At 40.7% G+C, this 16,468-nt stretch overlaps 1 protein-coding gene across 1 annotated transcript in view; it reads left to right on the plus strand.

Annotated features, from left to right (window-relative positions):
- The window catches only part of htr2cl1 (5-hydroxytryptamine (serotonin) receptor 2C, G protein-coupled-like 1), a 201,288-nt gene that overhangs the window by 147,005 nt on the left and 37,815 nt on the right, over window positions 1-16,468 (plus strand). The window contains exon 4 of the mRNA XM_034106479.2: window positions 7,904-8,946. Within this exon, the coding sequence (XP_033962370.1) occupies window positions 8,547-8,946 (400 nt within the window). The 5' untranslated portion in view covers window positions 7,904-8,546. The remainder of the gene's footprint in view (window positions 1-7,903; window positions 8,947-16,468) is intronic.

Here is a 16,468-nt window from a genome sequence, read left to right on the forward strand (position 1 = left end):
GGTCTCCAACCTTTCTCCACCTGAGAGCTACTTTGAAAAAATGAAAGTGGCCAAGAGCTACTTGCATCGCATCGTTTACATTTATTCACGTAGCACTCATCAGTTGAATTAAGCTACTTTTGTGTGAAATTGCAATACCTAAAGCTTATCTAAAATCTTAACTTCACATCAAGGTCCAAGAAAACGACAATTTCTAACATATTAATATGGACAACATAGTAAGTACTTATTATGGCCCACATAGTAAATACATCGCCTTAATAACCACCTTGCAAGCATCTTATGGCACGTGTGTAAAATAAGTGCATTCAATCTTTTTTACAGTTAGTGAGATGACTGGCGCTGCATGGAGTCCACCATACAGGTGTATGCTGGACCCACTTAGGTTCACTCTAATGGAGTCATTTACATGTTGATCAGTCGGTCTTGTTCTGTATTTAGATTTCATTCATGTCAGAAAAAGCTGCTTCACAAAGGCAATTAGAGCCACATAAAGCAGACAGGTTCAGTGCTGCTTGGTGATGTTCTTATAGTTGTCTGAGCATACAAGGCTCTAGAAATGTTGTGAGTTTTGCTGAGACTTAAGCTGAACATTATTTTGGAGATCTCCACAGGATTGACACTGAACAGTGCAGCCATCTTTTCTTCTTCTTCATGTTGACATGAAATTATAAACCATAATTAATCAATTGTATAGGTCTAGCCTCCCTATATCTGTGTGTGACATTTTTCCATCCTCAAAAACAAAAAACTAATGCTTCTGCAGTCTAGCTGCAGCTTCTAGCAACGGTCTTCTGTTAAAAAAAGGACACTGAATGTCTTGAATGAGGCATCACACACATGAAGTCTGAACACAGCAGACAACAGGAGTATTTACAACAGCATTATAAAAAAAAAAAATAGTGCATGTGGGTGCACACTTACATTCTGTCTTACTGTTACATGAATCCCATGAATGTATGAGATTAAGTTAGCTTCATTATCTCAATCAGTGATTAAGTGAATAATAAAGTTTCTATCAGGTCACTGTCAGCCTGTCACTTTTATTAGTAGTTATTTTTCAGGAGGGGGCGGGGCTTGGAGGAACGGAGAGGAGACGGTGATGACAAATGCGACGGCTCAGATTTTAATGAAAAAATAAAACAAAGTTTTAACAAAAAATCACTCAAGCGAGGACAAAACAAAACTTCTCGATTTTAAACAAAACTCTTCTCTCTGGTTTTAACGCTGGGTCTCTGGACATGGAAGCACACTGAAACAAGACGAACTGGCACAAGACAAAGGGAGACAAGGACTATTTATACATGAGGGAATAGGGACCAGGTGGGAACAATCAGGGGCGGGGCAGACGCTGACGAGGACGGAAAATCACCCAAAGTGAGGAATTAAAAGGACCTGAAAGGAAAGAGGTAAGTACAAAATAAAACAGGAAATGGGAAAACGAGACCTGACATGAAATAGACAGACAAGACATGAAGTAACAAGAAAACGTGACTCTACATAGAAACCTTACTAGACTTGGAATTACATACCTGACTAAACATGAAGTGACAGACATAAAACAAACACGACTAACACAATTGACGAGACACCACAGACTGGTGCTGCTGGAGAAAGCAGACTGCTCCATGTGTGGTGTCGCTGTGCCGCTGTCACGTCTGTTCCTTGATCTCTGCGTCACTGACCAATTTTATATTCGTGTGACAGAAACTATTCTAAAATAAAAACACTTTATTGTGTGGCCGAAAAATCAAGAAGCAGCGTTACTACGCTATAATCGATAATCGAGCGGCGAGCTACTGAAAAGCTGCCCGCGAGCTACCGGTAGCTCGCGATCGACGTGTTGGAGACCCCTGGTCCAGAGTAATAGCTGATCCATTCCACCTTAAAAATGCGAGAGTCCAGAGTCATATCTGATCCATTCCACCTTAAAAAGGCGAGAGTCCAGAGTGATATCTGATCCATTCCACCTTAAAAATGAAATGTACCACAGGTTATTACAGCCAAATTATAGAACAAAATGTATAATACAAACATATAGGCAAACCAAGAAAGCAATACAATAAATAATTAAACTAAAGAAATGTTGTTTGAGATAATCTCTAGCCTCAATACAAAGTCATATTTTCACAGATTGTTGGTGTTGTTTCCCAACATTCATAGCTGGTGGTGTGTATGAATATGCAATATAAACCTTTGAATGTTAAGCTTCTAAAGCCACTCACAAACAGAAGTGCCTATGGAAGTTTAGTAAGAAGAAAATCCCTTTCCCCCGCCGCCCTGCTCTCTTTTATCTCGCCAAACAGAAATGGCTTCTACACAATTTGTCAAAAGCAATGCGGCATCTGGGCCTTCACTCGCTTTCTGCTGCGAGTCTCCAGCCATTTCACTCTGTAAGAAGTGTTCCACAGCAGCAGTTACTATCTGCAGATGATATATATAGAAATGTATTTATTAGGATAAACCCCTTGAAATGCACCATCCCGACAAAAGCAACGCCTTACATGAACACAATAAGCAAAGCATGACAAACAAGGACAAACCACGTACAGTCATGAAGTAATACATACAATCATTACAATCGTTACAATTTGATTGACACTAATGTCTAATATATCAGTTTAATCAATGACAAGAGTAACTTCCAATTCTGACTTTTTCTCAAAATTCTGACTTTTTGTCAAAATAAAAAAAATCTGACTTTTTTTTAAAAATCAAAAAATTCTGACTTTTTTTCAAAATCAAAAAATCGGATTTTTTTCTAAATCTAAAACATCAGACTTTTTCTCAGATGATATATATAGAAATGTATTTATTAGGATAAACCCCTTGAGGTACACCATCTCGTTATCAAGGGGGTCCCGACAAAAGCAAAGTCTTACATGAACAAAATAACATAAAGCAAAGCATGACGAACAAGGACAAACCACGTACAGTCATGAAGTAATACATACAATCATTACAATGTTACAATTTGATTGACAGTAATGTCTAATAGATCAGTTTCATCAATGACTAGAGCAGAGCAGCGGGAAGTGAGGTGATAATGCTTAAACATACCCAATGGTGCAAGAGATCGAATAGTAGCAGGTAAAGTATTGATGAGATGTTTGAGAAATGTGCACTTGGCTGAATCGTGTTTCTCAAACAGGCCTTTTCAAGCCCCACCTGTTCCTCATCGCTCCAATAAAATATTTGGCCAAGCTTAAAATGGTAAAATGTATCGTTCTACAACAGGGGTCTCCAACCCTTTTAGGGTGAGAGCTACTTTCAAAAAATAAAACAAGTCGTGAGCTACTTATACACATGTTGACATTATGATATGCTGACCTTTAACCTTTGTGTGCTGCTTGGGTCTGTGGGAGCCGTTTTCAGTGTTTACTAAAATAAAATGTATGCAATTTAATTATTTTAACCTGCTTTATTTGGGGTGGACCTCACCTCCTCTAGGGGGGTCCGGGGCAGGCCCCTCCGGGAAGAAGTTTTTTTAAATGTTGAAGTGAAATGCATCAATCTGGTGCACTTTGAGCACAACATGAATGTATGGACACAGCTCTCAACACTCAGACGAAAGGGAGCTGTATACTTTTCAATAATTCAAACATCTTTAGAATATGATCACAACCAATAACAAATCATTTAAACTGGTTTATTCTTATCTTATGTTACCTAGTTAGCATTCTTTCTTTTTATTTATGCATATTTTACTAATCACTCCCCTTCTAAACTTTTTTTTCTTTTTCTGTCCTATAGTAAACATTGGAATGATTTCTTACTTTATTTTTTACATGTATATTAAATAGATAAAGGTGTGCTCTCTCTCGCTCTCTCGTTTGAGACATTGATTACCGCACTGAGCAATCAGCAGCAGCCGCTTCAACTCACACACACAGACAGACAGTGTGAGTGTGTGAGCGTTTCACATGTGTGTATGAGAGATGTTTACATATGTCTGTAAATGATTTTGGTTTCAGTTGTGTGTGTGTGAGAGCAGGCTCGGATTGGCCATCGGGAGATTCGGGACTTTTCCCGGTGGGCCGCTGGCTCTGGCATAGGTGGGACGTGGACTTTCCCAGCGCCAGTCGCCGCAAACACCCGGTGGGTCCGGCGCAGCGCTGTGAAAGTCCACCGCCGTTGCGAGTCTCCGGCTGTCCACTACCGCCCGCGAGGACCCAGGTTCGATTCTGGCCTGAGGTCCAAAAAATGTATTTAAAACGTTTTTTTTTCAATAACATCTCCCGTTCATCGCGTCCGTTTGCGACCCACCTATCACATCCCTGTCCTCTGGAGTCGAGGGATTGCTTCTAATAAATATAATGATAAAGCTTTATTTCATACAACACGTGCAGCTCAAAGTGCTTTACAAAAGAAACAAGAAATTCCCCTCAGATTATTTGTTAAGAACTTTAAAAGGTACATGAAGCAAAATATAACATTGTGTCAGGTTAATAGACTCAAGGAGGTAAAAGGTATGATAATACAAATTCAATAAAATAATAATATCCCTCCGACAGATAAGACACAAGACAACTGAGTCGATGCAACAATATAAACCCAATAAAACAAAGTGAACATATAGGTACAACTGAAATACAAATAAAAAGATAATAGTAAAAAAATGCCATAATTTTAATAAACGATTAAGTAAAAAGAAAATTGCTATTGAAGCATGTTATATTAATAAAATAAGATACAATCCTTTAAGACCTATACAATAAATAAAACAGTAATTAATAAAGACTAAAAGAACATTTAAAGTGGGGGGTTGCTAACAAAAAGCTAATCTAAATCCATTCATTTGTCTTTTCTCCTCGATCACATCTTCTGTCTCTTCTCTCTGTCTGACGAGTTAAACGACTCGCCTGCAGTGTTGTTTAGTTTCCGATGAACTATGCTGATAGTCTCTCTGAAAGGAAGTAGCCTGACACACACACACACACACACACACACACACACACACACACACACACACACACACACACACACACACACACACACACACACATAAATCCTCATTATCTCTTCTTAGTGGAAACTGTTTACACAGCTTGCTTGTTTTCTTTTAACACAGACCTAATACAAGTGTTGTTGACCATTATTCAGAATCAAGAGTACAACAACCCCGTATTGGCTTTTCCTTTTTGAACAACCACTGAACGGCACTGTGTTATTGGCTTTACATTACACAGCTTATAGACAGAGCCAAGACACATAATAACAGAAAGTGTGGAGCAGCCTTTTAATTGGCTAAAGATTAAGGCTTCCCTTTTTTCACAAGAACCTTTATCCTGGCCCTAGAGAGAAGCTGTGGAAAAGTGTATGCCCTTCAAAACTAAAGGTATTAGGGAAATTGCATTTAAAGTGAAATCGATAAGTTGAAGCTTTCCACACCAGAGAATAGACGGCATTCGTCATTTTTAGAACTCTTCATGAAGCTGTATGTATTGCTTTCCTGTACGATTGAAGTTGGGAGGATATTAGCTTAGCAAAGCTTATTTTAGCATGAAAAATGGGGGCAAATTGGATCAAAATGGCTCCCCCCAAAATCGCCAAAAAACACCTCCAATGTCCTCCATAGCTGACTGATCAAAATGATTTTATCTGCTATATTTTAACTACATAAATACATACATGTGAAATAAATGTGGTTTGATTGAGAGTTCTGTACATTTTCGAGTTTATTGTTATTTGAAACAATTGTACTTTAAGGGTTTTAATTCTAACAATAAGTCTAATTGAACATTTTATTTAGCGTGATTATTCAAAAGAAAAGGTTTTAATAAATACATGTGGTTTGATTGGGAGTGTGGTACATGTTGTAGTTTATTCTTAATGTATTCTTAATGTATAGGATATTTTTGGATTAATTAAGGTTTTGACAGAAGAAGAAGAAAGTCCCTCCTCCTGTTGTGTAAATAAGGCGCATAAATGCCGTGGTTTTATTATCCATCTCAATGCAAAGAAAGTCTCCCAACCATTCCTCATACTGGTTATTAATATTAATGAGGGAATAGCATGAAAAAGATTACCTGCAGATGGCCGGTATATTCCGTTACTACTTTTTGACAAACAGCAGCTGTGCACACTGACATCCCAAAGCCTGTCGTCGCTGTCGGGTTGTAAATAGTTCCTTAAAGGTCATTGTTTGTTTTTTTCAGATCCGAAAACAGTCATACGAATCATTCTTGCAAAGGTCGTTTTTCGAAAAGGTTTCAAAACAAGGTTGTTTATGTTGACGCTGACAACGTATCTGCCTACACACACATGAATATTTAAATGTGTGTGTATCAGACAATACATGTATTCAAACAAACGAGACAGAGAGAAAATAATACAGTCAAGGAGACAATTAAATACAACAGACTTACACTCATATATTAAGGTTAAAGGAAAATATGCAAATCAGGGTTTTTTGTTATCGTGCTTATGGCGATTAGTGAAATATGTACACACACTCCTACTGTGCTCTGCTAGATATTATCATAGACTCACCGCCCACTTAACTATCTCAGCTGGAAAGCCCAGGTCCATCTGGAGATGTGTTGCCTTGTTATCTCAAACACACACACACACACACACACTCTCAAACATTCAAACATATGGACACAACAAGGAAGCGCATTCATCTTCCATTCTTAAACGTACCACACATTCTCTTTTCAAGCACTCTCTTCTTCCGTTACGAGCATACACACACACACTTTTCCTCTCCCACACACACTTGCAGTACACTCTGATTCCTCCACATACCCTTGAAGACATTTACGAGGTGCTAAATCACCAAGCAGTCTGAGAGGTAAGGGTAAACAGAGAAGGACAGTATTTCTGCACACACTGACATGTTGCTATGTGAGGGTGATGGCATCAAAGCCTCCTTCCTCTCCAGTTTGTTTTAAATAACTGTAGTGTTTGACAGTAGCAGTCATTCTCCCTGCCAGATTTGTAATAGAAGTGCAGATAATATATTTAAATGCTAAAAGAGTGATCGCTGTCAGAAACAAATAGGACAAAGGAAGTGTCTGCTTTAATGGCTGGCCAAAGGGGGGAGAAGAACCGCAAGAGATGTGAAGGCAAGAAGGAACGTGAGGGAGTAGGTATGTGGTCAGGCAATGGAAAATGCAATAACATATGAAATGGGGATGTCAAATGAAAATGACCAAGGAAGGTAAATGAAAGAAAACGATGTTGGAATAGTCAAGGCAATCAAAGATGAAGAGGAAAGCGGGCAGAATGAAGGATGATGACATGAAAAGGAGCAGGGCGAAGAAAATAATCTTATAATGCAGTGTTTCTCAAACGTTTTCATACCAAGGCACTTAACCGATAAAAAAACACTCGCGGACCACCTAACTTTACAAATATCAAAAAACACATCGTTTTTCTAGAACAGATTACAAATCACGTGAACATGGTACAAACAAGTGGCAACATGTGTGATGAAGGTGTTGCGCTGGGCTATGTCATGCAATCGAAAGTGAAACTTAACCTCACTCCATTGCGGAGATATTCCCGCGAGAGTGCGGAAAACTTATTAAATGTATTTATTTATTTCAAATGGGAAATTTTACCAATATACTCACGGACCGCTAGGGGGTGCTCACGGACCACCTTCACTTTGAGAAGCACTGTTATATTACCTGCCCCTTTCGAAAAATACATTTAAAAAAATGGAAATGGTCTGTCTTTCGTATTTTCTTATTCCCACAGTATCGTAGGATAATAACAGAAACACGAAAACTAACTTCAACAAATACTTAGTTCCCACTTGACAGTTAAACTAAACAAAAAACAACAGCACCGAAACATCACATGTACAAAGAAAAATGACTAGTGAAATACACATTTTGCAAACAGGAAGTTGGGAAGAAATGATATGACTTTTCTTTGTTGGTTCCTTCCACAGATCAACCTCATCATCAAGTCTGACCTGAAGGAAGAACATTGGGACATCTTGGATACAACCAACCCTGGCAGCAAAGCTCAAAGCTGAATGCAGATGCTAGAACTGATTAATACTCATCTCTGAATTTCTGGTTAAGATCTTGAACGGATCTACAACGGCCATGGATGTGAGTAAGCCGACTTTCAGATCTAAATTAGAAACTCTTAGACTCTTAGTTCCATCAAGAGGTGGATGTGACTGAACCACCACCAAGAAAACACGGGACATTTTGGCCCAGCGTACACTTTGAGAACTCATCGCCAATGACTTGTTGGCCAGAACTGGGAGATTCAGATCTCCAGGAACAGTTTGAAGTTGTTTTCATCTGGCAATACCGATAATCACTTGTTGCTAGATCCTCAAAATCCCCTCTTTCCTGTCATTTCCCATCCTTAAAACCTCTTCTCCCCGTGTCTGTCCCTTCCCCAAGAACCTTATGAAAGGTGGTTTTAGGAATCCATTCAGGTAGACACACTTCAAAACTCTTTAAGAACGTCTTCGTCAATGGTGAACAAATCCAAATGTCCACCTTGTTCTTCCCTCTGCTGGTGAAGAAGGTGAGTTAAACCTCAAACCTCCAATAGAGTAAGAGTCCGTCGTTGAGATGGGCGGCCCAGCGAGGGCTCTTCTCGGCGGGTTCAGCACTACAACTTCTTCCCTGGCTGTTGGCGCTCGTATGGCTTGGCCCAGCAACAAGCCCCTGGACCTCAACCAAACCCTGTCGTTGGGTTTAGGTGGAGGCGCGGCTGCCATGAGTGCAGGTCTGGAAAATTTCACCCAGGAGTCTGGGACCAGGTCGGCGATCAAAGACAAGAACTGGCCGGCGCTGCTCATCCTCGTCATCATCGCGCTGACGATCGGAGGAAACATCCTGGTGATCCTGGCGGTGTCGCTGGAGAAGAAGCTCCAAAACGCAACCAACTTCTTCCTGAGGTCTCTGGCCGTGGCGGACATGCTCGTCGGCATCCTCGTCATGCCGGTCTCCCTCATCAACATCCTCTATGGTGAGTGCTCTCTACCTAAAATCTACTTATGTAGACATGTACAGTGAAATACTTGAGTCAAAACGATATGTTTTGAACCTGAAAGTACGCAAAGGTCCAGGTAATGTACATATTATAATGTTGTATTGTCTATTACTCAGATAGAACTACTACGCGTCCCTTGTTTCTAGAGCTGTCCGTGTTCTCGTCTGTTTGGGAGTATAGTTGAGGCTTACATGTAAAGTGAAATACTTGAGTCAAAACTATATTTTCCGTCCTTGCAAGTAAGCAAGCGTTCATGTGATGTAGATATCGTCATAGAAGGGTGTATGCTTTGGCTCTGTGTTGACTTTCATGTACAATTTATTGTGACCGCATGGACTTGTCTAAACTTCTGCGCACAGCCTCAATGCTGTAGGTGGTTTTATAGTGATATTTGACACAGATGGAATGAAGAAAGTACCACAAACACTACTACTACGCGTCCCTCGGTGCTATAGTTTTCCATGTTCTCGTCTATTAGGGACTATTTTGTAGGTTTTATTAACTTGCAGAAAGCAACACACATTGAAAGCTTGATTACAGATAACATTGTATGTTGTTAACCTTTAACTTGATGTGTATTGCTCACAGTCACACGTACATATCTTTTGATAATGCACATACATTGCTGAGATCCTGGAAAGTCAAACAAAGGTTGCAAAATAACTACATACGATGTCAAACATTAGAACAATGTGCGTTCTGTCCTTCAGAGTTCATTGTTAAAACAAGCCGTACATAAATAGCTGCATTCAGGAAGCAGGGACGTGCACAGACATTTTGGGGGGCAGGTGCCCAAGTGAGAAAAAGGGCACTTCCCATAATCATTTATAAAAAAAATGTAAAACAAAAATTTTAGAGCCGGGACTCGATTAACAAAATTAATCTAATTAATTAGAGGCTTTGTAATTAATGAATCGAAATTAATCGCATTTTTAATCAAAGATACATATTTGACCTGAGAACAGTGAGAAGCAATTTTCACATGGATTTGACTCCAAGTGGTCGACAGTCGAGTGCAATGCAGTGAGCCAGGGAGCTGGTTATCCTCTCAGACGTGGACTCACTTATCCTGGCCCTGAAACCAGTCATCTGGTTGAGTGTGGGTTGGGTCAGGGTGTGGTTCCTTGCACTCGGAGTCGGGCTAACGTCCACGCTAGCTGCTACATGCTTTGCATTTAGGTGATACTTTAGGCTTGATGTGCTGCGGTGATATGCAAATTCTTTTTTGCATAATTTGCACACAACCGTGCTCTTGTCGACGCTTCCATCCGTCCGTTTTTTAAAACAAAATGTCCCATCCACGGGGCAGACCAAAGCGGTCTCATCAGCTTGTTCGTTCATGTTTGACTATTGTTCACCGTGGTTTGTTGTTGTTTGAAGTCCCATGCTGAAGTCATGAATGTTAGTTGGTGCTCCAGTATAATCGGTACGCCTGAAACTCATCCAGTGAGAAACGTTCCGCTGTGCAAAAATAAGTGCGATTAAAATGCATTTTTGTGTGATTAATTCATCTTAATTAACGCGTTAAAGTCCCGGCCCTAAAAAACTTAAATATAGTTGCACATCTCTGACTTACTGACCAATTTATTTGAATGCCCTCACACAATTGTTTAATACTCAACAGATTTCTACAAAATAATCAGCTGACACAGAGTCGATGCATGGTCTTCTTTATTCACTACGCACAAGAGCAGATAACAAACTAGTACATAACAGTTATTAATTGTCTTTTTGTGATATGGACCTTGAGTCTGAAATAAAGATTGGAAAAATGAGCAGCCAACAATCAAAAACATCAGAACTTCTAATCTCCCGACCTGATATTTTTATTTTGTATTCAATCAATATATTCTTGGAAAGGGAAACTGTGCGCAAACAGAAGTAGATATATATTCATTTTTTTAAAGGGGGGAAAAAGGCACTTTCTCTGGAGGAAGAAAAAGGGCAGGGGCTCAAGCCCACTTTGATGTCTATGTGTGCACGTGCCTGTCAGGAACACACTTCCTTACAGCGTCACCTCCAGATGTTCCAACTCGCACTAAGTAGTTATAGTTCTTTAATCTTGACGGATACATCCCACCCACTATTTAGATTCCTAATCTCAGCAACCTTCCCACTCAGCAGCTGCTGGAGGCACACTGTGAAATGCGCCCTGTCATTATTTCAAAACCCTCTTTCAATGCAAATGTAGAAATTATGATTACTCCTCACTGATATGTAGCAAGTGATTCAAGAGCCAGCCTGATAATTGCAATATCATACCCGCTATCAACTGCTGTGCTTGCTTACAATATTCCTGCCAGGATTCAGCATGAACGCCCACATTAGTTAAATAGGATGTCAGGTTGTTATGTGCAAGGCTGCCCTTTTGCATCTCATTGATGAGTGGGGGAAAAAAAGGATCTAGCATCTCAGCCAGTTCTCTGCAGGAACACCACGAAACAGAGGCATGTTTTATACCGTGTACCTGTACATCACCATCACAGAGGAGCTGATGGTCGGCGAGGACATCTTTCCCAGGGCTGAGTATCATCACAAAAAGACCTTCCCGGTCAATGCCCACATTTCAGCAGGTCAAGACTACTACTGTTTTGCTTTCCAATATCTCGTTTAGTCTAGTCTCAAATATCACAGCAATCAACCATTTATTTGTGTCACTTGAAGCTGTATTGTAATCCCTTAAACAAAAAGACCTTTGCTTACATGCTGTTGTTATTATTTCATGCTCCAGTTTGGCCCCCACCAGCACCTAAAGGAAATATCTTAAGCTGCTTGTTAACTCTCGGCCAATCAGTTCTCAGCATCAATACATACTGGTTTCTTTTCAGCTTCGTGCTTCAGCTGAAAGTAACAATAGGCGCATTCACACTGCGGTACTTTTCCCACAAAGGTTCATGCGAACTTAGTTCATGAGAACTCTTTAGTTCGCATGAACTAAGTACAGATCGCGTTCACACCAGAAAAAGTCCCTTGGGGGTGGATTAGGCAAATGAAGCCGCTGACGTCACTTCTTCTTCTTCTGCTTTGGGTTTACTGGCAGGCCGCAAACAACTTCACGGCATATACTGCCGCCCAAAGTCCCCGGCCGGAAGTCCCCGGAGTTGGGGAAGGCTTCAGTAGAAGCTGCTGGGAGTCCCAGCAGCTTCTACTGAAGCCTTCCGAGTAAATCGCCAGAACGCCGACACCTCCTCATCTCCACCGCTCCCATGTTTTATTTTGTGTTGCTATAAATTACTCTCTCTGCGTTTCTGCGCTGGGCTAATGCTAATGCTAAGAATGCTAATGCGAGGATAATAAAATGGCGGCTTCACAAAACTTTTTGGGAGTTTTACGGGGCGTGGTTTGCAATCCACCCAGCCAATCAGAAATATAGCTCTTTTCTCACAAAAGAGCCGCTCGAAAGTCCCTGCTCTCTAGCACGGACTTTCGAGGGGGTAAAAAGGTTCGCATGAACTACTTTTAGTACCGGCTCTTTTTGGTGTGAACGCGATCATGAACTAAGTTCGCATGAACCTTTGTGGGAAAAGTGCGCCTATTCCTTCATGGGTTCTTCACAGCTCTCACATTGCTTTTATCATTAATACATACTGAAAGGGATTGAATTCTCATGTTGTTTTGGATAACAATGTTTTACCAACAAAGATTTATCCAGTCTTTTACATTACACATATTTGATCCACTGTTATTATACAAAAATATTGATTATAGGCATTTTAACTCGCTTCAAAATATCCCCACCTCATCGGAAAATGCTTATGTCAATGTCGTGACAAATATAATTTATTATTTAGCCATCACATGTGATTGGATTCATTTGTGGGCTAAATTCTCCGCACAGATGATGATAGAGCACATCATATTCTGGTCACATGACAGCGGAGACGGACAAATCTGAATCTGTTGACGTAGCTCTCACGACAGTTGAAGAAATGTGGGAAGTAGATGGTTCAGCTAAATGTTTTGGGGCTAAACTTCCTGACAGTGACGTTGATGTGAGAAGGCTCCTCGGATCTCGGCCAATGTCATGTGTCATGTTGTGTTTGTCTGACAACACTCGGTTTAATTGACTCACTGTGTGTGCAAACACTGATGGCATTAAAGCCAAACAGAATTACCCTGGGGCAAAAATGATGAGCCATTTTACAAATGAGACAGCAGGGAAAGACACATATTGACAAATCTACATAGGCCTACATATTATCTTGACGGCACAGAAATGTTTTCCATTTTGTAAGTTGTTTGCACTTCAAATTAAATTCAAGTCAGGATTTTTAGATTTTGGACTTTTTTAAAGTTTTTCAACACGATGTATTTTGCATTAGCTAAGAGGGGCATAATATACGATTACTTCCTCCACTAACAGAATTTAAACATTTTTATAAACACATATTTTATCTTGCGGCTGCTTTTTTACTTTCATGCATTGACAATATGCAAAGAATGGAATTATAAAACAGGATTTAAAGATTAGAATATGAAGACATTATGGAAAGACTGTAATGTGTTGCATCATGGGAAATTGAGTCCTTACGAGTTTGGGAGCTTGACACCCAAAATGTATCTACGTGTCGAACCACTTTAAATCAAAAATATTATAAATGGACAAATTAATCTATACATAAACGCAAGGATATATAGAAAAAGTACTTCATATAATAACTAGGGCTGTCAAGTTGACGCGATTAACGCATGTGTATTTGTTTTCCTCGGCCGCCCCGTAGTTTCAGAGCGCATCGAGTTTTAAATACCATCTACAAGCTGATGCTGACAGCCCCGCTCCTGCCGCCCGCTTGCGGCAGACCACACTTCAACGCTCACCGGCAGGCACCGACTGGCCATCGGGAGGACCGGGAGAGACCTTACGTGCATTGTTGTTGTTAGCATCTGGTGCTAGCTAGCTGCGCTAACGGATATAAGGAGCCGTTTAAATGAAAACAGGAGCGACATCTCGCCACATCTGCGCCGAGCACTTGACTTGATGCAGGAAGCCAGACAGCGTCACACACACACACACACACACACACACACACACACACACACACACACACACACACACACACACACACACACACACACACACACACACACACACACACACACTGTATTGTATGAGAGAGGTTCCAGGTTGAATTGAGGCGGATATTTTTAATGTTCAGAGGTTGTTGTGTTTAATATTCATGAGAATATTTGTCATTGATAAAATGATAATAAACAAGCATTAGCATAAAGCATATTTGTCCACTCATATGTTGATAAGAGTATTACAAACTTAAAATATTCCTCTAAGGTACATTTAGAACAGATAAAAAATGTGCGATTAATTTGCGATTAATCGCGATTAACTATTTGAATCGACTGACAGCCCTAATAAAAACATAACACACCTTCATGTGTCTTCTTCCCTTTCCCCTTGTGTATGCTCTGCACAACTCGGCCGACCCGACTTCCGTCATGTCTGGCTTTGCAGCTGGAATCCTTCAGGAATACTAAACAGGACAGTGACGCTTGATTGGTGCTAAATGGGCCTTGCATGGTCGATGGACACACACACACACACACACACACACACACACACACACACACACACACACAGTGTGTGTGTGTGTGTGTGTGTGTGTGTGTGTGTGTGTGTGTGTGTGTGTGTGTGTGTGTGTGTGTGTGTGTGTGTGTGTGTGTGTGTGTGTGTGTGTGTGTGTGTGTGTGTGTGTGTGTGTGTGAAAAAAAAGCAGCGCTGTCTGCTTATTTGCAATGTAGGCTAGGCCTAATCAGAATAATTTCCAGTCCAGATTCAATGTTTGCATTAGTAGGCTATATATATTTTTCGTTTTGTTTATTTAATAAGTTCATTTCAGGACAACTTTGGGAATTTTGTTTGTTATGAGTTTTAAATAGATTTTGAAAGTGGAGATAGAGAGAGAGAAAAGCAGCGCTGTCTGCTTAGTTGTGTGTGTGTGTGTGTGTGTGTGTGTGTGTGTGTGTGTGTGTGTGTGTGTGTGTGTGTGTGTGTGTGTGTGTGTGTGTGTGTGTGTGTGTGTGTGTGTGTGTGTGTGTGTGTGTGTGTGTGTGTGTGTGTGTGTGTGTGTGTTGAAGCGGCTGCTGCTGATTGCTCAGTGCGGTAATCAATGTCTCAAACACACACACACACACACACACACCAACACACGCATAGCATGGATCTATAGCTGCAGTGTTATCCATCAGACTGGTACTTACATGCATTGATCTCCACGGCTGGCTCACACACACACATACGCTCGAGAACAAGCACAATGTTCTCACACCATTTCACTTGACAATGATTATAATAATGATAACAATCATGATAACAGATGATGTGGATGGTAATTTAGCAACTTTGTATCTCTGTGGATACTTGCACACACACACACACACACACAGTCTGACTTTTCACGTGTCCGCTTGCAATTTGATATCCTGATATTTCTGTCTTTAATCACAAAGTTTCCATGACTTTCCGTATCCGATGCAATCGTTCAACACGAATCTGACGTCCTGTATTCATCTGAAATGTGAGAGGGATGAGGTAACAAGTCACATCGTTGTAATTTAGATTCATGTGGCTTTGGCTCTTTGTCTGCATTGGTGATTAAAAGTAGTGGTAATTAAACACTGATAATATATGGAGCGGAGAGAATGTCATATTTGCAGGTTTGTGACATAAACTAAAATGGCACGGCACATATAAGAATTGTTTCATATCCACGGATAAAATGGTACGTAAGAAAATGATGAGACCATACGGACTCAATCAGGACACACACACACACACACACACACTGTCGAGAGAACATGACATGCAAGGCCAACTCAATCAAAGCTACCGCCGGAGGCTATCTCTTTGCAAAATTGGAAACACACACACTCGCTGATAAAAGCACACAGGTACGGAAACACACACACACATTGATGCCAGACACCTTCCCACAGACGGATTAATACGAGCCGTGTCGTCTCGGCTTTAATGAAATGGAAAAAGGGATTGACGGAGATCGTTTGGTTGGAATAAATAAGAGGAGTAAATTGACCATTTCTCAGGTCGATCTGCTCGGCGCTCAGATATATGAGACCAGCACGGACTCTTTTAGCCGAAGACACCTTTTGAATCGTAAAACGTTCTATTTAAAAACATATCAGCTTCCACTGATGCGATATGCATTCATGGTAAAGCTCACAAATACTTAATCAATCCTCCGGGCAATTTTGGTTTCTTGGTGCAGCCGAACACACCGTTAGCTTGTCCTTTATTAGCAAGTTAGCACGTTGCCTGTGATTAGGGGGGGGGAGACACATCTCATATCTGCTTGTTCTCCATACACCTGAATCCAGCTCTCCACCTTTGTCTCTTTTGGTGTACTCTCTTGGCATCCTCTGTGTCCTTTTACAGTTCTCAGTGAGGCTAGCCGTTCACTATGCTGCTAGCCGGCGTTAGCGCGATTAGCTTCTCCCTGGTGTAAACGTAGCTTTGGTGTGAATGCGA

This window comes from Pseudochaenichthys georgianus, chromosome 18, assembly GCF_902827115.2.
Source record: "Pseudochaenichthys georgianus chromosome 18, fPseGeo1.2, whole genome shotgun sequence".
Classification (NCBI taxonomy): Eukaryota; Metazoa; Chordata; class Actinopteri; order Perciformes; family Channichthyidae; genus Pseudochaenichthys; species Pseudochaenichthys georgianus.